Genomic DNA, 23,342 nt, shown 5'->3' with positions numbered 1-23,342 from the left:
GTAGCTGGTTGCTAGGACATTAGTAGGTGGTGCCTAAGTGGCATGGACTGGCTGCTAGGGTGTTTGCCAGTGCAATGACTGTTTGGTAATTAGTGTTGTTTGATGGTAACCAGGGTGTTCTGGGTGGCTGCTAGGATGTTTAATATCAAAAGGTGTTGGGGAGTACTACTGTATATGTTAAACAAGTAGTATAAAGCCTTTAGTGTCTCAGAGGGAGCTGTGTGACGTCTGATAAATGTCCTCAAGTGACGTCACTTGAGTCGACGTCGGTCGGGGCTGAAGACGACAAGTTAGAAAGTGAAACAAACGTGTTGGTGTGGCGTTAGAAAGCAGTGAGCTCACATGTCCTCTGCAGCCCGCCGCTCGTCTCTGCTGCAGGCTCCAGGCTACATTAGCCGCTGCTAGCATGACACACCCTAATCTCTGAACCGAACTGTGGATGGTCGAGTTGCATTGTGGGTAATATAGGCGCCAGGTTTTGACAAGGAAGAAGAATGAATGGAACAAAAAAGACGACATCTCTGGATCTGCTGCAGCGATTTTGATCCTATTTTTTAACCGTCCATCATGAGTCCGACAATAATATACAGTACAGTAGGAGTGCAATGTTAAATTGGTGGAGTATTCTTTTATTCAAAGTGTGTGTCACCCAGCAGGCACTCTAATAATGACGACAACAAGTATGCAAGCTCTCAGTTGACCATTTGATCTATGTTCCAACCCTAACCTTTGGGTGGTGACAGTAAGAATGAGATAGTGGATAAAAGCAGCCAATATTAGTTTCCTTTGCAGGGCGGCTGGGCTCACCCTTAGGGACAGAGTTCGGAGCCTGGACAATCAGAAGGAGCTCGGAATCAAACCATTGCTCATTCATGTCAAAAGGAGCCAGTTGAGGTGGTTTGAACATGACTGAAGAGGATTTTCCGGGTCTTGGGCAACTGGGAGGAAACCCTGGGATAGATCAGGAAATGATGGAGAGATTATATATCCCATCTGGCCTAGCAAGTCCTACGGACCCCCCAGGAAGGGCTGGAGGATGTAGCTGTGGAGGGGGACGTCTTGGCTACCTAACTTAGCCTGCTGCCACCGTGACCTGGACCTGCAAACGGCAGTAAATTAATGGATAGATGGCTGATGGGTTTGTAAGAGAACAATTATGACTGCTGATTCAGCAGTCAGAGTACTAATGGTCTGAGTTCACTTGTGGTTTTTCCATTTGTAGTCTCCGCTGACTGCCTCAGAGCAGCTTTCTTATGTAATGGATCTGTTTCCCTGCAGCTCAGAGTCATTACTTTTGAATGAGGCTCAGGACTGCTAGAGTAGCAGGAAAGCAGGATATCTAATGGATCTACATGAGTCTGCAAACAGGAGTCAAGAAGTTACAAACACAATACGACTTCATTGTTGCTGTTCCTTACGGAGGACTTACGGCACTCCTGATCCACCATATTACACCACAAAAACAACACCTTCACCTGTCGGAATGGTGTGTCTTTAATGAAATACTACCGCAGATACTGTATGTGACTCTTAACATAACCTGACCTGAACCATGTATTAAAAAAGGGACACGTTTTATATACAGTTGAGCACAGTTCATTTATTTATTAAACATAGGTGGTAGAAACATAAAGCCTTGTTAATTTTAATATACATTATGTAATATTATACAAATCATTTGCAACATTGCAGTACATTAAAGAGAAAGAAAAGGCCGCATTAAACTTAGTCACAACTAGTATTCAGAATGACTCTGTTGTGCATATACAGTATGTACGATCCCAAGCCATACATATATTACTTTTTTTGTTATTTAACATTATACCTGCCATACAGTGAAACACACAGATACTCAAGTTAACAAAAATAAAATATTCTTTGAGATTTTAAACACTGAAGACACAAGTTGAGGTTTTGCAGACAGAAAGTTTTTTTGTCACGGTTGTATCAGCTGTTAGCAGAAGCAGGAAAACACCATGAGACAAACACACAGTTCAGTGAAGGAATACAGGACTGACCTCAAATACGTGGAGACAAATTGCATTTGTTACACTCATGCCGGCAAGGATCTATGATGGTTATTTTGTCTTGTTTGCAATCTTTCTCTCAGTCGTGTTTCACTCCTCTGAATTTTAACAGCATTGTAAAGAAAAGGAAAGGAAAGATACGGATGTTTTACCTGAAGTGTGAACAAAATATCAGTTTAAAGACATATTATCTGATGGGAATTTATCATTATTATTGACATTCTGTAAGTTACACACTTTCACACCATCCCAAAAAGTCATTCAGAATGTCAGAAAGATTCAGATAATTCAAACAATGTTTAAATTTTTAAGGACAACATTCGGTTATTCTTTAAAAAGACACGTTATTTTGATTTGACCTTTTTTAGCAGTAAATTAAATGGTCATCTGTGCGATCATGTGTATTCAGCTTGCATAATAATAAGAAAACTAAAGTTAAATGTTATGACCAAGATTATTTTAGTTCCACTTCTTTAAACTGATCTTATATTTTCTATTATTTCTATTTTAATATATTTTCTGTTTCAGGCTAGTTTTTTGAGCCCATCATAATCTGTATCTATTTATTTTATGAAACAGCATCAACTCATTTTTAATAATTAAAATCTAAACTCAAGTCCACTTACCAGCTTTTTCCAGAGCTTCATTACTAAGAGATGTTTTTGAAAGTCCTGAAAAAGTAAGTAAGCAAGTAAATGGACCTTGAGTTGAGATTTCTTTGTCAAACTACTGAATAATGAAGTTAAACATCAGCTGGGGATTTGCGTGAACACATTATTTAAAGTAGTCCTGATCAGGAAAAAAGTTTCACTTTCACTTTAATTAACTTTCACTTAGTTTTAATTATCAACAATAATTGGTACTAAGCACCCAGACTAAAATAAGAAAAATGTGTTCAAGTAAAAAACAACAGATTGTATGAAAAAGCTCAAAGTAAAGACACGATAAAGAAATCACAGTCAACTGTTTCAATCTCATCAGCTGCCAAAGAAAAAGTACAGTGAGACAGGTGAGGAATGTCAGTAAAAAATCAACTACGGAAGCTCAGAGTGGACATGATTGCAAACATTATTTTTTTAGGCCTGTAATACTAATATCACAACTTATTTTAATATCACAAGGAAAACGTTTTCCTGTGATCACAACTTATTTTCTCATGATTGTGGTGCCAAAATTCTAATTTTCAGACAATTATCCAGACAAATCTCACAATTTATTAAAACTTCTTACAGAATTTATGGATTACAGAATCCCCAAAGAAGTGAAAAGTTATATTTTCGAATCTTGTGCGCACAAGATATGGACCTTGTGGGCACAGGATAATAACGCGGGTAATAATAAAAATACTTTTTTTAAAAAGTAAATTCACCACAAGAAAACAAAATTATTCTTTTAGAACATAACAGGCCTAAAAACAAAATCAGTAGTCTTGTCCACTTTGAGCTTCCACAGATATAGAGATTTCTTTTCACTTTTTCACATTTGTTTCCTCTCTAAACACCAACCAGGAAGACTACTTACTGTACATTCAATACATTATTTTACAATACATTATTTCTATGTGCAACCAGTCGATTGCATCCCTACAGTATAATATAAATACACTTTCTTCTTCACTTTCTTCTTCTATGGTACTTCAGATGCATTTGACAGAGTTATTAACTGAATCAGGTTATGATTAAGGCACTATTAACTTTTCATGCACAGACATGAACAACCAGACAAATCACCTTTGCTGATGATATTTTCATGCATTATTGCTTATTGATGAATAACTATGTACTGCATGTTTCTAAGTGACATCTGCTGGTTTTCTTTCTGCAGTTAATATGCAGCTTAAAGGTCCAGTGTGTAACATTTAGGAGGAGCTACTGGGAGAAATGAAAGTATGTTTTCATTAGTGTATAATCACCTGAAAATAAGAATCGCTGCATTTTCATTACCTTAGAATATCTACAGAGGGAGCGGGTCCCCTTCCACGGAGGCCGCCATGTTGCACCGCCATGTTTCTAGAGTAGCCCAGAACAGACATCCAAACACTGGCTCTAGATATGGCCGCTCGCGGCCACCGTAGTTTCTCCTACACGCTTGGAACGGGAGGGTGAGGCGAGCAGTATTGAAATGGTAGCAAACTGCAATTTCACTGCTAGATGCCACTAAACCCTACATACTGGACCTTTAACCAATGAAGCATTTAAATCACAACTAAACATTTCCAAACTCTGCAGCCCTCCAGACATGAATGCTGTTATGGTTTGCATGTTAAAGAACAGTTTTGTTTAACCAAGAAATTCAAGAGGTTTGGCTTCAAAAGTGGGAGACACAACAAAGACCTAACTGTCAATCCTTACCCTTGGTGACCTCATTCTTCATTTCTGTTTCTATTTTAATGATTTTTTAGAAGCATTTATGGTTACACATTGTCACATGTAAATCAACATATGAGCATTTATTTAAATATCTTTACTGTTTCTGGCAGCAGTGTCCCAACAAATGCCCCCAAATAAATGTCTAGGTCTAAAGATTGTTAAGGTTAATGCCTTCTCACAACAAGGGCAAAATCAATAATATAATATAATATAATATAACGTTACTATAATGTTATTATAATCTAGACATTATACTATAGAGAACCAAGCAGATACTAGCAATACTATAGGAAAATAGGATTTAACCTACTTTCATTACATTTCAATAAAGAGGGTTTTAAGGAAATGTATTTTCCATATTCTCTTCTAACAACACTTCAGCATATGGAAGCACACAAAACATGCCCTCTCTTTGACTGAGTTTCACTCTTTCCTTCAAAGTGCGAGTTGCACTGCTGTTGGTGCCCACTGATGAAGTGGCATCTCCCTTTTGGTTGAGGGCTTTGTAGTCATGGGGTACAAACTGCAGCTGAGAAAGGTGATGACGGGCCCAAAAGGCCACACCTAGAAGGTGTATATTAATAAAAACGAAGAAAGTGATAAAAGAAATGTCAAAATATGACCAGGAGATATATCTAGGGGGGGGGTGACATTTTGTCCCAACCACTGAGATTTCTGGTTAATTGGGACGCTGACTGACACTGATGACACACTGCTTTCCGTTTAGAGGCTGAACTTCACATGAAACCACATGTAGTCGTACCTTCTTGTAGTCAAAAATAATGTCAACGTGTTTTTAAAATATCTTGATAATAGTCTTTTATTATCAAAAGGAAGAAAGCCGGCTGTCGGTGTTTGACTGACAGCTGGCGGGCTGCCAGAGTTAGTTAGTGCCGGTGTTACACCTTAGGGAACAACAGACAAAGTAAACAAACTTGGTCTGTAAGCCTAACCCTGTCTATGGCTCATGAAAAACCAACAAGAAACAGAAAATGACACATCTGCATGTGTAGTCGTCTGAAACACATGAAGATTGAAACTGATCAGGATTAAAGATTTATTTTATCAAAAATAGATCACAATTGAAGATTGTCAAAATAAACATGGCAACAATAACTGGAAATTTAAAAAATCTGAAAAAAGAAAAGAAATCAAAATGCACTTTGCTTCCAAACTGAAGTTCCCAGAGCACAGTAATCACTCACACTATTGCCTTTTCTTATTTTTGCATGAAAATGAGACAGTTTGGTGACAAGCCTGAACTGAACTCTGTAGTTGATAATGAAGCATGAAAATGTCCTCCAAGACGTAGCGATGGATGTTACGTGTAGTAAATATCAAGTGATGGTTAAATATGTGGAAACCTGACCAGGCTGACTGTAGTCTTCAGTCATAAGGACATTGCTGTACTCACAGGGGAAATACTGTATTATTATTGTTGCACATACAGTATGCAGAATACATTAATCATCACAACTAATGCCCAGTCACAGCTCATCAGTGCCTCTGTCAAACAAAAATCACCCTTGGCTGTTTTTATGTCTAAGCAAAGCAGAATCACAGCAAGACAAACTGCAGAGTTGATGTTTGATGGATACAAGTTTTTACAGACTAGTACCAATAAGTTCAACATTTTGGGAAATATTTTTGTTTGTCATCTTCCCCAGAGTCAGATGAGAAGATGGATATCAGTTTCCATCATCTGCGGTACAGAGAAAGGTCCAGGACATGTTTAGCCAAGCTTAGCACAAAGACTGGAAGCAGGGGGGAAATGCTAGCTTAACTTGGAAAAAGAAAAGAACTCCAGACCTGTAGGATATTTTTATTCCTACATGTTGTAGGAATGAGCAAGCTAGCTAAGAAGCTTGTAGAGTTGAGACTAAGCTAAAACCAGGCAACCCCACCATGAGGACTTCTGAGATGCTAGCGGTTGTTGGTCAACAAGTAGCTCCAATGCTAACTTCTAAAACCACAATGTCTCACTTTTACCTTTCTATTACCTATTCAATAAATAAGATATAACATGTAAATCAGACAGCTTTAGAGTTGTCGGAAGGTGGATTTTGTTTTTCTAGCTAGGCTAGCAGTTTCCCCCTGCTTCCAGTCTTTTTGCTAAGCTAGGCTAAAGGCGTCCTGGTATAACAGCGCTACAAACAACTACCATAACATCAGATATTTTAGCTTTAGTTTGTAGTGTCGTCTTCCTGTCGTATTGTTCAAAGTTATCATCATCATAACGATATCTCCCACTAGGTGAAGAGAACTAGAGAAGTGTTACTGGTGTCAAAATGGCTGCTGGTATTTCTATCAAGTAAAATACAACATTCACACTAATACAACCTTAGAGTTAGGAGGTTTTCCTGTTCTTCCCATTCTGCCAAAATTGCGTGAATGCAGCATAACCACAATAACATCAGCTAGCTAGCTGTGTTGTGGCTACTTCAGATAGCGGCTTCCCCTACTTCCAGTTTTTGTGCTAAGCTAGGCAAGAAATGTCCTGGACCTATCTCTGTACTGTAAATTTACAAATTTTCATAAGTGTATGTTATGACTTATATAACTTATATTACGCCATTGTTGGTCAACAAATAGCTCCAGTGCTATCTGATCCTAAAATCATGTAAACCAGATAGCTTTGAGTTGTTGGAAGTTGTATTTTAGACTATCAGTTTCCCCCTGCGTCCAGCCTTTGTGCTAAGCTAGGCTAAACACACCCTGGACCTATCCCTGTGCTGGACCCACAGAGATTAAACTAATATCCATCTTCTCATCTGAATCTGGGAAAGAGAGCTAACATCAGGATTTCCCAAATTTTCAGATTCTTCCTACAAATGTCCCTAATTTTGTGCCTGAAATATACATGGATTAAACATCACCCCCAGGACCGATTCTTGTCAGGGTGGAAAAACCTCTGAAAAAGCATTTTAGACGGCTGACATAAAATTGCATTTCCATTAAAACTTAAACTAATGAACTGTTTTAGGTTTAGCAGTTTTTTAAGACAGGCTGACCCACTCCATTTATTCAATGGTAGGAAACCTCTGCGGTACATTATTGCCCTTAAATCAACAATTAATTCAAAATCAGTCACTCTCGCTCACACACACTTTTGAACAATTTCACAAATAAATTAAAATGTGCAAATAAAATCAGGATTTCAGGCTCTAAGATGTTTTGCTGTAATCAGGCTGGATGACATCTGATGTTTAACTGAAAGGCCATATTGGCTTCATATATATTCATCCCTAGTTAATATGGTTTCGTATACATTTCCTCTAGCATCTTTAGCATTTTTCCGGACTTGTCTAAGTTATCAAATGGCAGTTTATAGAGTGTTTGGGTTTATTTAATTGCACCAGATAATTAGAGAGGCATTTCAAAACTCAATCCAGGTCTGATGACGGAGGGACACCAGCGTCATTCAGGTGTTAAAGCTTCTGTCATTAATGAGCGGACACTGAGGTAGATGTTATCGATAGAACAGATATACAGCATTTTGATCAAAACCCAAACACAATCAGAAACATTCAAAATTATTCAAAGAAAATCAGATGTCAAATGTCTGCGATAAATGCATTTCAACTGTCTTTTTTCCACACAAAGATTCTTCTTATAGGGGCAGTTTTTTCCTTTTTTAAAGTGTTTTTGGCAGGCAGACATTTCCATCAGAGCTGCCCTCTGGAGCTGCTTTGTTTTTACCAAGGCAAAAATTAAAACAAAACAATTAAAATAATTAGCAAAAATGGTAAAAATCTACAAAATAATTCACCAGGTTAACCAATTCCTCTCCATATAAAACATATACAGTATGATACTTTAAAAAATATAGATTTAGCAACTAACTCCACCAGTCGAACAGAATTATTTCAATAAACTACCGATGAGCTGTTGTTGTTGTTGTTCCCATATTTCAGATTAACGGTGCTGGGGTGAGCCGTCAACACGAAAGTCACACTTGTTTGCTTCTGTTTACATGCTCTACTTTCCAAGCATGCAATAATATGTTTTGGTTTGAATATGATATGCAACGTACGGACAGGACAACAAGGTCGTTTTCTCTACAGCAAGTGGAGCAATCTCCCAAAAAACATCTATTCATGAATATACTGAGGACTCCATTAGCCAGCAGACATGTTGTAAATATATGTAGCAGATGATTCAAGTAACGTTTGTCGTACCTCAGAGTCCCACTGTGGCTTTGCTCGGTGCAAAAATCAGTCAGGATGTCCTCTTGTAATGGAAAGGCGTCTCATAGCTCCGTGTTTCCTATGAGTGTCAGTGTTTTATCAATAGTTTGTTTTATTTCACCTTCATCGGAGGAAGAAAGAAGAAGAAGAAGAGGCGTGGGGGAAGCAGGGATGTCATACTCTTTTGGTTTGACACGGCGCAGTGAAGGGAAAGCAGGGTGAAGGAGCGGCTCGTCGTTCTTCCCCTGGAAAACAAAAAGAAAACACACGGTTGTTCCATTACAGAGTAAATGGCTGCAGGACTCTTTCTTCACATTCATGAAGCAAATCACTGTCTTAAGGCCCCTGCACGTTGTGTGACTTTAGACAGTCCCACACAAAAGTTGATAACTGCGAGAGCAACATGGGGAAATCTTTGGTCGTCAGTGTCAGAAGTTTGAATGAAAGACAATCAAGAATGGTTAAAAGAGAAAAAAGCAAATCGGGGCAAGGAAGCATCATTAAAATGCCTTTGAGAGGTCTACTGACTCTAAATGGGATCTGCAGCTCGATGCCAGCGGGACCTGGGTAATAAACACACTGTGGAGTCTTAGTCAGTGAACAGGCCACAGAACTTTGAGCTACTTGTAAGCGCGCTACAGCGTCTCGGCTTTAACGAGAATACAGAGCGTTACGACAATCAAGACGTGAGACGTTCCAGCTGTCGTAAAGACCAGAACAGGTGCAGCATTGCAATGTTTCTTAATTGAAAATAGCAGGACTGATCCGACTGAATAACTGACTTGCGACGTGTTTCTCAAACTTCGACTGGGATTCGAAAACGACCCCTGAGGTTTCTGTAGGACAACTTTGAGTTAGAAGTGCTGATGTAAAATTTCAAAGGTCTGATTTGGGGCAAAGACAACAACTTCAATTTTGTAGTAATTTAACTGCGCACTCTGTGACATCCAGGCACTTTTCTCCTTAAGACAATTATGCAAAGTAGCCACATTTTCACATGTGCATTTTTGTAAAGATATGATGAAACTTGAAGTCCATCTGTTTGGGGACTGCGCCTACAATACAGTGAAATATCTCGGACAGTTATAATGAGATTCCTTCAAAGAGAACGTGATGATTTAAGAGAGAGATTTGTGTTGATTGATATCTTACAGTTATTTGTCCACGTGCTTCTGATTTTTGGAGAGTAAATTCTCAAACCAAACAGCAAACTCCAGTGTACCCAGTGCCGTATTTATCCGGATACCCCGAGACTTAGTCAGAGGTGCAAGTATATGTGAAAGACTTCTCATAGAAGTTCAGCCCTCTGGCATCAAGGTCTGGAACCTTCCAGGTTAAACACATATGCACGTAACTAACACTGAACATGTAATCACAATGGACTCACAATCTGCACACTGACATCTATATAGTCTCACACACACACACACACACACACTGCAGGCGATCTCCATCACCACAGTCACATGCTGAGGAAGCAGAGCCAAGGACAGGACAAACCAGCAGCGATCACTTCCTGTTTATTCTGCTGTTGTCACACTCCGACACCAAGCTTAGGACAACCAACGACAACATCGGCAAACGTTAAAGGGTCACTACGGCCGGGACGACAGGGAGGACTACAGTAATTATGAGGTTGTGCCTGAAAACAGACCGACAATGTTCATTCAGCTGGTTTTTTGCACAGAAAATCCAGCAAAAAGTACCAAGTGATGTATAAGCAGAATATCTTTCATGCAGCCCTTTAAATTAGTAATTCCTGCACTCAATTTATTAAATTGTTCCCTCAATTTGGTAAATTGTACCCTTGAATTACTTCAGTTGATCACTAGAATTAATAATTCATACCTTCCGAATTAAATCTTGCTCTCAGTTTACTTCAGTGGCCTCCTCCCTTCACTTTTCTTTAGAGCAGCAGCACCTTACACGGCCTCAGCCCCAGACCGAAATCACAAACTGTGTTAAATGCAAGCGGACTTTAATTTTAGGGAAGAAATAAGTAGTTTGAGCAAAACAAATTGGTTGTTGAGCAGTTGACTGTCTTTTGCATGTGTGACCTGCGAGGCAGTAAAAGCAGAAGTGTTACAAACAAAACCGTTAAAAACTATAAAACACACACAACTGCAACTGAAATAAAACACGAGGATAAAAAGTGTTCAGTCATTTCTTTTATACGTGACTGGACAAGAAGTATGTGCGTGTGTTTTGCACACTGATTGCTTTACATGTCTATGCACATGAATATTTTTTAAAAAGTGTTTATGTAAGGGTTTATGATAGACAGAAAATACAGTTCACCTGTAACAGACTGCACTGTTACTAGCTGGGGCCCTCTGAGGTGGAGCCCCCAGGGGCCACAGGAGGTTTTAATCGAGTCAGAGTCTCTGTCGCTTCACTGTATTGACCCGGTTTAATCTCAGGTGTCAGCTGTGGACACTGGTGGGAAACTATTTGCAACCACAGACGGCATAAAAACCTTCTCTAGGCCGGACAGCAGACGGAGCACCGGGCCACGAAGAGAAGCCGTGAAGCCAGCTGTGTACTGCGTGTCACGGGTAAAATAATCCAGTAAAACGGCTCTCTGCAGTTTGTTGAGCTTCACTTGGCTGCAGCAGATCCAAAGTATTATCAGCTGGCATCTTTAAGCATGGCTGCACATTTTCCAGGTAGCGACCCTGTGACCCTGTTTGTATCCCTGTTCATATAAGGAACGATGCACAACCGGCTGTGCCGCTACTGGAAAATAATAACTCGACCTTGACCTGACCATAACCTGAACCTACCCGGATTCTCACCTGATACTAACCAGACCTTTACCCGACCCTTAGGTGATCACAACCAAACCCTAATCTGATCCTAACTTGATTTTATCCTGCCAATGTCAAATCATGAGCCCGAAACACTGAGAGATGGTTTTATTTGAACATCCAGCCTGCCTCTCACACACACACACACACACAAACACACAGGAATGATACGAAGCCGAACGGTTTCACAGACTAAATAATATGATGTGATCGTTCGGGGGAAAGTGTAATATACAGCAGTGGGTGTACAGAACTCTGCTCTATATATACACATAATACAAATCCGAAATATTTAAGAATAAGATGTTATTGATAGCTGTGATTAAGGTGCAATAAAAATCAGTTTTGTTTTGGGGGTTATCCAGTATTCTCTGTTGCTACGGTAACAGACATAACACCTATCTCATCAATGTCACACGTGTGCCAGAAACTGGAGTTCAGTCATTTTCACCAGGCGGTGTAAACCTCCATCTGCTCACACTGCAGGTTCTTTTTATAAGAAGAACTTTTCTCCGAATCTAGACTCACAACAGCAGAGTAAACAGCAAGAACCACCTCAGCGTGATGCCGCTGTTGTGATCCCGTCACTATGGCGACCACAGCTCAGCAGCTGCTGTCACTGGCGGTTGAGTGATGCTGCGCCGGTCAAGGTCTCGTGACTGTCGTCCATCAAGTGCAAGTGACATGCGTGTCTTTAAATAACGCTGACCTTCGGCCTGAACGAGCGCGCCACATGTAGCTGCACGAAGACGTTAAACTGGCCGGGTGTGTTAACACGGTTAAACCACAGATATACTGTAGCAATAACAGCTTATTCTCAAATATTTATGAATTACTCATCACACGGAGAAAGTGGGAATAAACAAATGACTGCGCTTGTTATCAGAGCAGATTCTCAGCTTTCCATCAGAGCTGTATTTGAAGTTTGTACACCAGATGGAGACAGATGTTATCTTTGAAATTTCAGTTACAAATCAGGTTTCTGCATTAATTACGTCACACAAAGACAATCTTTTATATTATAATTGTATATATATATAAAAAAACTTGGTCCTTCACCCCCCGCGGGTGGTCTCGTCCTTCGAGCTCGGGTCCTCTACCAGAGGCCTGGGAGCTTGAGGGTTCTGCGCAGTATCTTTGCTGTTCCCAGTACTGCGCTCTTCTGGACCGAGATGTCTGGTGTTCTTCCAGGGATCTGCTGTAGCCACTCCTCCAGTTTGGGGGTCACTGCCCCGAGTGCTCCGATGACCACGGGCACCACTGTGGCCTTCACCTTCCAGGCCTTCTCCAGCTCTTCTCTGAGCCCCTGGTACTTCTCTAGTTTCTCATGTTCCTTTTTCCTGATGTTGCCATCACTTGGTATCGCCACGTCAACCACAACGGCTTTCCTCTGCTGTTTGTCCACCACCACGATGTCAGGCTGGTTCTCCATCACCATTCTGTCAGTCTGGATCTGGAAGTCCCACAGGATCTCGGCTCGGTCATTCTCTACCACCTTTGGAGGTGTTTCCCACTGTGACCTCGGGGTTTCCAGTCCATACTCAGTGCAGATGTTCCTGTACACTATGCCAGCTACTTGGTTATGGCGCTCCATGTATGCTTTTCCTGCCAGCATCTTACACCCTGCAGTTATGTGCTGGATTGTCTCAGGGGCCTCTATATATATATATATATATATATATTGTAATTCTATAAATTTATACATGTATAAATTACCGCTGGTAATGTTGGGTTTTTTACATTTTTTGTCTTTTTGTTATTAAAACTCTTCTAACTTCCTGAAGTCATAAATCTTGAGACTGAAAGTTCACTCTTGACTTTGGAAACGGCCGTCGACCGAACAGTCTTAGCTGTTCTTGAGCTTGTGATCTTATCACATGATCTTCCTTAAAGTGCTCAGAAAGGTGGAAACTTGAACATCTACGTTTCCATGACAACTGGGCAAACTCCAGCTGCTGAGGATAAAAAGCAAGACTTTGCTGTGAGACTGTTTTGTCGACTATCTTAAATCTAAACGTCCACTTAGTAGCTTTTTCTGGAGCTTTCCGCTGCATTTCGCCGTTTTCCCCAGCAGATTTTGCTCAGTTGTCATTTTTCAGGTTGAAAGCTCTAAAAAAAAAAACTTCAGTTTAGATCTTTTTTCCCTGTTTTTCTTTTCTGTTTCCAAGTTCACTGAACTAAATTCCCGGATTTACTGTTTAAATATTAACCAAAAATAATAATGTGATGTTTGCTACAGTCTCCACCGCCGTGTGTCTCGTGTTCAGCCCTGCCTTCCCTCTCTCTGCAGTGTCCTCCCTCCATCTTTACCTCCACGCTGCTGTTTTCGTCCGTGCCTGTTTGTCTTACTTGAAGTGGAAAAAGGAGTGGGTTAGGTGGAGGTTGGGTGGGGGGGGGGGGGCAGTGTAAGTCACTGCAGGCCACTTGAGGCTTCGGGACAGATTCCCTCAGCAGCGACAGCGACGCTAACAGTAGCTGTCAGAGTGTAACTCTGCCCCGTCAACAGCAGCAGTGTCATCCGAGGGAGACCTGTTTACCTCCGCCTGCACCGGCTGCATATGTTCAGAGAGGTCATGCAGGGCAGGAGGAGAAGGGGAGAAGGGAGGGGGTGACTCCTCAGGAACAGCTTCTGACCAAAAACCCTCCCGGGAGGGGGGGCAGGGGGCGCAGTCAGTTAGCACAGTGCCTGTTTGAGCTGTCATGTCTCCTGCTCTCAGTCTGACATGAGATGCTGCGTTATGTAACTGTAACATGGAAGACGTGCGGAGGGCGAGCGGCCTCTGGTTCACACGACACTAAAGCTCTAAACCTGACTTCGTTTCCTCCACGTCAGCTGAAGAGAGGCGAAAAGCTAACACACAAATAAACGAACACAAACAGCCGACCGAGCGACTCCGAGCTACACAGGACGGCTCTGAAGTCAGAGGTCAGAGGTCAGAGGTCGAGTTGGATGGAGATCAGGACTTTGACAGCAGAGACCGGGGTGTTGGGGGTAATTGTTAGGTTTAGACTACTAAAACACTTTGGTTAAGGTTAAATATTGATGATGGTTGATTGATGGTGTAGTTGGTGTACGTAGGATTATTCTCAAGAAATACGCTTCTAATAACTGGAGCGGTTTAAAATGCGACAGTTTTCATCTGCAAAAGTTTCTCATGGTCATAAACGCACCGATGTTTCCTGGTCATTATTCCAATGTTGTAGTAAAACTAAATTTAACTTGTGTTTCAGTTTTTTTCAGTAAACACTTCAACAGCACCACAAACTACATCCTGCGAAATGATCAGAAAGTTGGATCAACACCTCTCTAAAATTATAAAATTATAACCTTCATGAAGGGAGGACTCATCGCAGGGCTACTGTGTTAGACTGCATTAGTTTTAGCTTGGTGGACCTAATAAAATGGCAACTGAGTGTACATTTACAGTGTGTGTGTGATACATAGTTCTGTCCTGGATGAAGCTAAACGAGGTTCATTTCAGCCACCTGTGTCGGCGCTCGTTAGTGAGACCAGGAGCACCTGAGTTATAAAAGCTGCCACACGTCAGCAAAGGCCAGAACATGTATAATTCACACGACTCCACTGACAGACGTTATTAATCTTGCTTTCATTTAGTCCTGAAATTACTCTAATCTTCCGCCAGGAAATCAGTTATTTAAACATTTTCCATACCATGTCCAAGGAAACCAAAATAAATGTGGTTTAAACTGCCATTTTGGTCTAACAGTGGGCTTCCTGGAAACGAGAAAAAAAGAGAGAGGATATTTATATAACGTCATTTGGATTAAATACATCTAGAATTTAGAAACAGGCTGCTAATGTCCATTTATGACTAAATGCTATAGAGGGAACATTTCATGAGGAAAACATTTATTCGAAAGGTAATCAAAAAAATCACACCTGCACAAGACTAACTGAGGGCGTTAGCTGAAACCAGGAAAAACAGCCACAGATCAAGGGTACACAAAATGTTATGAGTAGACAGGAGTGTCCACATACTTTTGGCCATATGCAGTCTATGTGACACTGTCAGAAAGTGTGGGAAAGTTTTTCTAACTCTAAATCTACTAATGAGGCACTCCTTGGCTTTTGCTGAAGATCCCTCACTGTCGGCACTGCAGCCAAAGTGCTGAAAAGTGTTTTATTTTAAAGAAATCTAAAGGGAAGTTCTGAATTGAAACCGTCTCTCTCTTTCCTCCAGCTGCAGCTGAGAGAACATATCTGAGCCAACAGAGTGAACTGGTGATCCAGCTGTTGTGTCCTCGAACCGCTGCAGAGAGCAGCTGCTGCCACCTGCAGGCTCACCGCGGTACTGCCGCTGTGTGACAGACTCAGACACTGATTTGTTTTTTTAGAAATTATGATCCTGCATTTTTAACAAGTGTGAACAACAAAGTGATACTGGCTTTCTCTTGTTCTCAATGAAGCTTAAGAAATCAGGTTTTCCTGTTTAAATTCGACAGAGAACAGAGCTGCAGTCTTTCATCTTAAAATATCTAGTATTTTTCTAGTCTACAAGTCCTTTTTTTCTATTATTGAGTGATCAAAATTAATTTATTTTATTTGAATAATATATAGGTCTGTTTGATTTAAACCATTACTGATAAACAGTATCCGCATCAGAAAATGCTGCAAACTTGTATTTGGTTGTCAGTGTTTAGTGTGAGCGCCTGTATTTAAAGAACAGCAGAAATAATCCTGTGTTGTGATTTTGGTTGTGAACACTTTTGACACAATGTTGGACTCGAGTGACAGTCTTTCACAGTGCAGACATCCTTATTATGCACAGCTGGATTACCAACCAGGCAAAGCAGGAAACTACATTGAGGCTGCAGACGTTCAGGGGCCCCAAAGGCACAAGGTCATTGTGTGGCAATTTGATCAGTTGATTCATATAAACTGAAAGGGTTAAGGCCTCAGGGTGACTCCTGCATTCCATAGCATAGCATGTAGTTTTAATATGACCTTACATGGTGCATATTCTTAAATTAATTTGTACCCAAAGTAAGTTGAGGAACACAGAGGTAGGTTGGCTTAATGGGGGCCCCAGCGGGTTAATCTGGCCCCGTCATTATGAACAAAATGCATTAATTCTACAGTGGCTCTAAAAATCATCTGATTCAGGCAGTTTCATTGAGAAAAAGATGCAACAATACGTCATCTTAACTGGTCCTTTGATCATTGAGTCTTAAAATCTCGTCCCTCCGGCAGATGTTTGGTCTTATTTTATGCTACACGAGTCTTTAACAGGCTGAATGACACTGAATAACACTAATATATAAAAGTCGCCTACCTTAAACAGTGATTTTAAACGTATCACACAAGCTGCACTAATCAATATATATTTATTATAGAATAAATGACAATGCAATGTGAAAGGCACCATCAAACCAGCTCTGATAAAGCCTCTGAACGCTACCTGCTCAGCAGCGAACAGCAGGCAGACGCAGTCAGAGTCCAGCTGCTGAACATAGCGGAGCATCTAGCTGCTAAAGAGCCAGATGTTTCCCTCAGCAGCTGCTGGAGACCAAACACAGAGCTGACAGAGAGAAGACCGGACCGACGTCCATCAGGAGACACAGACACGCCTCCTGATGAAGCGTCATGTGACTCTGACACGCCTCCTGATGAAGCGTCATGTGACTCTGCAGCTGCTGGAGGCGGAAATAGGAAACTGTTTGCTAACAAGTTCACCATTTCAACTTTATAAGCTGATAACATGTCAGTGTTGTGATTTCGGCTTGCTCTGCTGCCCCCTAGTGGCCAACAATCACTGAATGCAGCTTTAAATCAACATATTTCTTCGATCGTTAACTGCTTCTTCGAGCATCCTTTAATGCAGCTGCATGTCGACTGAAAATGACGCCAAAATGACGAATATGTCACTCGCTACTGATTGGTTAGAACAAAATAACCCCCCACCCCAGACTAAACATGGGCTTACATGAAGACACTAACTCAGATTGATTACCAGGCTCTAGAAACCTCAACGCAGATACATAATAACATAATGAATATGCTGATATATCGTAATATTAATTGCAGGCTGAACTCACCTCTCTGTGTCACCAGCCCTCCGGTGTTGTGAATCCGATGGTCGTCTGAGCTGAAGAGTCGTCCATCCATCCATCTGTCTGTCTGTGTGTTGATGATTCAGCAGTTAAACTCCATCAGGCCTCCACCCATCAATCCATCAGCTAATAATCCAACCAACAGGGCGCCGAACACGTAACCTTGACTGTGAAAACGTCTGCTGGGATCATTTTTATCCCCTCAGTTTGTTAAAAACTCCTTTTTTTCCATCAGATTTGGTTGAATGATTCGTCTCTGGAGTCCAGACGAGCAAATTATGGAAACCTCAAACACAGCAGGTGACCTGTTTTTACTGTGCAGTAATTATAGAGTTCTTAATCTAACAAGGACTGATCAAATGTCAGGGCAAGTGCTAAAATATTGATCGATTGAGACTAATCAGTTGGCATTTTTTTGAAAACTGATTTAGCATTTTAAGTACTTGAAACGTCAGAGCTCGACTGATGCATCAGCGACTGATCAGCAGCTTCAAATGGCACTGAATTTATGGCAGTGAAATATTTTGAAAACTTATCGATCTGAGTTTATGTGGTTTGAATTCTCTTTTTATATTTTTCTTGTTGAAGGTTTGCAATTTCAGGTTCAGGTATTTCCAGTCGCTCCTACACTTCTTTCTTGGATCATGTGACCGACAGGATGTAACCTGATTGGAGAGATCGATTCCATTCGGGCTTCATTTACTTATGTAAAGAAAAAAAAAGGTCAGTTTAGTAGCTGTTCTGTAGCTTTTGATCATATCGCATGATCTTCTTCAGCAGATGAAGTTCGCGTGGAATTGCAGATGTTCAAATTTCCATTTTTCTAAGCATTTTACGAATTTCTCATCCATTTTGGCTTGAAAGTTGAGAGAGTTGAGATTTTTTTTATTTTTACATCCAATCATTTGTTGAATTTGAGCAACTTAAATATGTTTTTTGGAATATTGGACCCTTGAATTTTCTATCTGAATTTGGGGACCCTAAAAAAAAAAACCTTGAAATTTCCTACTAGAAATTTAAAAAGCAGGGAATTCAAACCACGTAAAGTTAGACGGTTTTCAAAGTTTAATATTTGAACGTTAAAAGGCAACTGAATGAATACTTAAATGTGAAAATGAATCCCAGTTTCAACACCATTATGAAAGAGTGAGGCTCTTTTTGCTGCCATGCATGGCTGACAGGACATAAACGTCTTATTGGCTAGTTTTGATCGTTTCTTTACATCTTAAGATTTAGTTGTTGTTGTTTTTTTTATTTATATATTTTTTGCTAATTCCAGATTTACTGTTACTGTCATTTTTAAGAACATTTATTGTTAACGCTAAAATATCCTGCTTCAGGAGATTTATGTAAAAACCTAATATGAGCTGAGATGTTGCTTGGTTTTGTGTCTGTGTGGCATGAATCAGCCTCGAAAATCAGCATCGGTCGAGCTCTCAAACATCCAAAATATTATCTTTTTCTTTTACAAGCTATTGAATGTGAGGCTTTCTTTGCTTTTTTATATCGAATCCATTTGGGGTTTTTTTCTGGCTGAAAAAATATACAATTTCAAAACCTCACTTTGGGCTCTGGGAACTTGTGATGGACATTATTTCCGACACATTTTAAGCCTAAAATAACAGATGACTGGAATAATCGCTGGTTGCAGCCCAGTGTGAGTCATATTCTCTGTGTGACTAAGGTGCAGGGACAACAGGTCAAACACCTGTAAAGATGTTTTATTTAATCTTCGTTACTGTCACAGTTTAAAGTCACGCGACAGATTCAGCCGGTGAAATCAAACAACATGGAGGCTTCCACAACATGGTGGTTTTCTGGCCTCGCTGAGCCTCGTCTCCACAGCTTCAGCTTCCTTTTATTCCTGTGGCAGACAATGCAGAAAAGTCTGGAAGGTTGCTATGGAAACTGCATCCACTGAAGAGACGCAAGGCCCCTTTTCATCCACACGGTGGCGCTCTTGGTTTGGAAAAGCTGCACCTGATTTCATAACACTTTAACAAACGGGCCACTGTGGAGGATTTAACTCCTGAAGCCTGCAACACTAAAATCTGCATGTCAGCCTCGGGGTGCACGGGCCCTGACTTTTGTCTTGTAGGCTACTGAAGCCTGTTTATAGAACAGAGGTTAAATTAAAGTCTGGCATCAAAGTCGTTTAATTTTAGGATAATTGATTCTTTCATTCCTGCAGCACATCATCTGATCCCCACTGGGCTCCAGCCAGCCTGAATGGAAAATACATGAGGGTGAAATAACAGGTGTGTGTGTGTGTGTGTGTGTGCGCGCGCCACCATGTGCCTCCTGCATCAGTCTGTAAATTTAGATGACATTGGTCCTGTGTTTGTGTCTCCGCTTCAGATAAACAGAAAAGCAAATGTAAACTTTAAACCTGCATCATTAGGACAATAAATTACGCATTTACTAAGAGAAACATTAATAATAATAATAAAGTGCTAAAACTGGCTATAGGCTGATCATTTCTAAGCGCCCCCCCCCCCCCATGACACGCGTAATGGAAGACTGTTTCGGGGGGGGGTGAATTATCTTATAATCCATCCACTGTGGGGGTTTAAATGAATCCCTTTGATGAGAAATAAGGAGCTCGCCGGTCTAAACTCAAACCAGGGTCCAGGATGTTGGGGGGCACTGGGAGACCCCCTCAGTGCGTAACTTGGGGTCAAATCAAACATCGGTGAGCTTCCCGGTGTAGGCTTTGTGCGGGCTGCAGTTGGTGTACTTGATGGAGTCCGCGTCGTCGCTGTCCAGGTAGTCGGACTTGGACAGCGACGGCTTGCTGTCGCTCTTCTTGAAGTCTCCAAACTGCGGCTGCTGCTGGCCGCAGGTCACGTGCGTGTACTGGAACTGCTCCTCGTGCTCCGTCTCCCGGTGGTAGAAGTAGTTGAAGTTGGACACGATGACGGGCACCGGGAGCGCGATGGTCAACACGCCGGCGATGGCGCACAGCGAGCCGACGATTTTACCCCCGATCGTGACCGGACACATGTCCCCGTAGCCCACCGTGGTCATGGACACCACCGCCCACCAGAACGCGTCCGGGATGCTGCTGAAGCCCGACTCCGGGTCGTCGGTCTCCGCGAAGTACACCGCGCTGGAGAAGAGGATGACCCCGATGAAGAGGAAGAATATAAGCAGTCCCAGCTCCCTCATGCTGGCCTGCAGGGTCTTCCCGAGGATCTGGAGCCCCTTGGAGTGTCTGGAGAGCTTGAAGATCCGGAAGACCCGGACCAGGCGGATGACCCTGAGGATGGCCAGGGACATGGCCTGCTGTCCGTTCCCCTGGTGCTCCGCCAGCTCCAGCCCCAGCGTGATGAAGTAGGGCATGATGGCCACGATGTCGATGGTGTTCATGATGTTCTTAAAGAAAGCGGGTTTGCTCGGGCAGGCGAGGAACCTGACCAGCAGCTCGAAGGAGAACCAGATGATGCAGAGCGTCTCCACGATGAAAAACGGGTCTGTGAACGGGTTTGGCTTCTTTGCGCGCGCGGTGCCGTTCACCCCCAGCTCCACGTCAAACGTTCTGGCTTCCTCCCTGAACTCGGGTAAAGTCTCCAAACAGAAAATCACAATGGAGATGAGGATAACCAGCACGGAAACTATCGCGATCCCCCTGGCGGGTCCGGAGCTCTCCGGGTACTCGAACAGGAGCCAAACCTGGCGCTGGAACTCGTTGTCAGGCAGCGGGCGCTCTTCCTCCTTAATAAACCCCTCATCCTCCTTAAAATTCTCTATCACCTCCTCCCCCAGTTCGTAAAATTTAATCTCCTCCATGAAAATGTCCACTGGCACGTTGACGGGTCTCCGGAGCCTGCCCCCGGACTGGTAGTAGTAGAGGATGGCATCGAAGCTGGGTCTGTTCCTGTCGAAGAAATACTCGTTCCTCAGCGGGTCGAAGAAGCGCATCCTCTTGCGGGGGTCCCCCAGCAGGGTGGAGGGGAACTGGGCGAGCGTCTTCAGCTGCGTCTCGAAGCGCAGCCCGGAGATGTTGATGACCACCCGCTCGCAGCACTCCTGGTTCTCCACTCTCTCCGGGTCGTACACATCCTGGGCTGACAGCGCGGCCAGTGCCACAGTCTCATCCAGGTTCTCTCCGGGCACCACTGTCATTTTTCCCCCCCAGACAAGGGCGACGCTTCCCGCACCTCAGTCCTCTCTGTTCCCCCTCCGACACCCCCGCGCGTATTTGGAAACCAGCTGAGCGTCTCCGCTTGTCTCCCTCTTTTTTTGTCGGTGTGTCGGCGTCACGTCTGCGGGTGAGCTGGTTCCGCTGGCATTTTCGTGCCCCCCCCCACCACGCTCACCTTTCCCGTCCACGCGCTGCTGTAGTCTGGACTATCGGCGGGGCTGTCACATTCACTGCATTTTAAGCAGGCTTTGCCCTCCCCGAGCTGACGTGTGTGTGCACGCTCTCTCACTGAGGGGGAAATAAAAACACACATGTCCGCATTATGCTCCTAATGAATCTGATCCAGCTATTCAGGAACAAACATGCACAAAATAACATCGATTTTATGAGAAAATATCAGGGAATTGGAGACTTTGCGTGCACAGAAAGTGTCGTGCGTAATGAACCTGTTGTCTCCAGCGTGGCACAGGTTCAAGGTTATCACTTGAGTTGTTGTTTATGGTGAAATACGATGTGATATTTGCAAATATGAACATGCAATTATGGATGGAGACAGTTTAATGGCGTAAATGTTTACGCGTAAACGTGGAAAGCGCGAGAAATTTCATGCAAAAACATGCGATTTTCATGCAAAAAAAAAATCGTCGTTTTTCGTTCCGGATGTGATCCTAAAGGAATACCTGTGGCTCAGGGTTTTGTCTTCCTCCATCTACCCATCCTCTCATCCACAAATGACACATACATAAAGGGGAAAGAGACAAAAAGAGGCTCTGCAATGTCACGCCGCAGCCGTTTCAAGACGAAACCTTGCTGACGTTTCCACAACAGCTCTGAACGCTGCTGAGCTGCTCCACAAGTTGTGCACGACTTGCAAGATCTGTCATGCCTGTGCTCTGTCTGCTGCAGGCATGTTGCACTGTGCATGAAAAAACAAGAACCATAAAGAGAGCTTCATTCTCCTTTTCCTGCTTTTCTGTGTAATGCGAAGAGAGCGAGTTTGAAAGTATGTCTCCGGACGGAAGGTAAACAGTGCCGCGCTGTGCAACAAGTAAAGAGCAAAAAAGAAAAGCTGGATGATGGAAAGAAGGGAGAGTTTCTGGGCTGCAGCTCAAAGCAGTGACGTGTTTTCCTAAAATAGCTGGATTTCTCCCAGGGCCGCAGGAAAAGTTTCTTTTCCCATGGAATGGCCCGAGGGAGCTGCAGGGGGAAAACGAAAAAATGAGATGACATGAAAAGGAAAAAACAGATTTGCATCTTTCAGCCAACACAGAGGAGCAGATACAGTGGGAGTCATTCAGAAATGACAAGTGTTTAAGGGAATACCAGGAGATCTAATTCTAAGCAACCAAAATAACACAATCAAACATATTTATAATATGAGACAAATGCATGATAACCTTCAGTGGTATGTTTGAATGTAACTCCAGCCAACATCTTTCACACAAAAAACTTTTGCTGTTATTGTCTGGAAATGGGAATGTATGATATTATTAAAAACACAGGGCTGATATGAAATTCTGTTTTTCCTAAACTAAAACATCATTTCAGCTTAAAGAAACTGAAAAACCAGTGGAAAGAAAATAATCCCAGAATGCACTGGAAGCTGAGGTTTGAAGGCTGCAGGTGAGGACGCACAAATGTTCACCTTCACAAGTTTATTTATATGTCTTCAAAGAGCAGAACGCCACAAAGTGCTGCCCAATAACACATAATAATAATACAGCCGCACACAGAGA

The 23,342-nt window shown here is 42.2% G+C and overlaps 1 protein-coding gene across 2 annotated transcripts; it reads right to left on the bottom strand.

The window, feature by feature from the left end:
• Nucleotides 1–1,580: 1,580 nt before the first annotated feature.
• On the bottom strand, nucleotides 1,581–23,142 carry LOC122871277 (shaker-related potassium channel tsha2-like). 2 transcript variants are annotated; one of them, XM_044186196.1, is made up of 3 exons: nucleotides 22,287–23,142; nucleotides 17,448–21,894; nucleotides 1,581–8,828 (listed from the first exon to the last, which is right to left on the bottom strand). In XM_044186196.1, the coding sequence occupies exon 2, from the start codon at nucleotides 21,585–21,587 to the stop codon at nucleotides 20,145–20,147; it is 1,443 nt and encodes a 480-aa protein (XP_044042131.1). In that variant the 5' UTR covers nucleotides 21,588–21,894; nucleotides 22,287–23,142; the 3' UTR covers nucleotides 1,581–8,828; nucleotides 17,448–20,144. The 2 variants fall into 2 exon arrangements, with proteins under 2 accessions (XP_044042131.1, XP_044042130.1); XM_044186195.1 differs by having other exon boundaries at nucleotides 17,448–23,142.
• Between the last annotated feature and the right edge of the window lie 200 nt (nucleotides 23,143–23,342).

This window comes from Siniperca chuatsi, linkage group LG23 (genome assembly GCF_020085105.1).
Source record: "Siniperca chuatsi isolate FFG_IHB_CAS linkage group LG23, ASM2008510v1, whole genome shotgun sequence".
NCBI classification, from domain to species: domain Eukaryota; kingdom Metazoa; phylum Chordata; class Actinopteri; order Centrarchiformes; family Sinipercidae; genus Siniperca; species Siniperca chuatsi.
The sequence above is the reverse complement of the archived record's forward strand: the minus strand, read 5'-3'. Positions and strand labels throughout refer to the sequence as shown.

What these genes read in the sequence shown, in the direction of transcription:
- LOC122871277 (XM_044186195.1), bottom strand. Translation starts at nt 21,587, where the DNA reads ATGACAGTGGTGCCCGGAGAGAACCTGGATGAGACTGTGGCACTGGCC.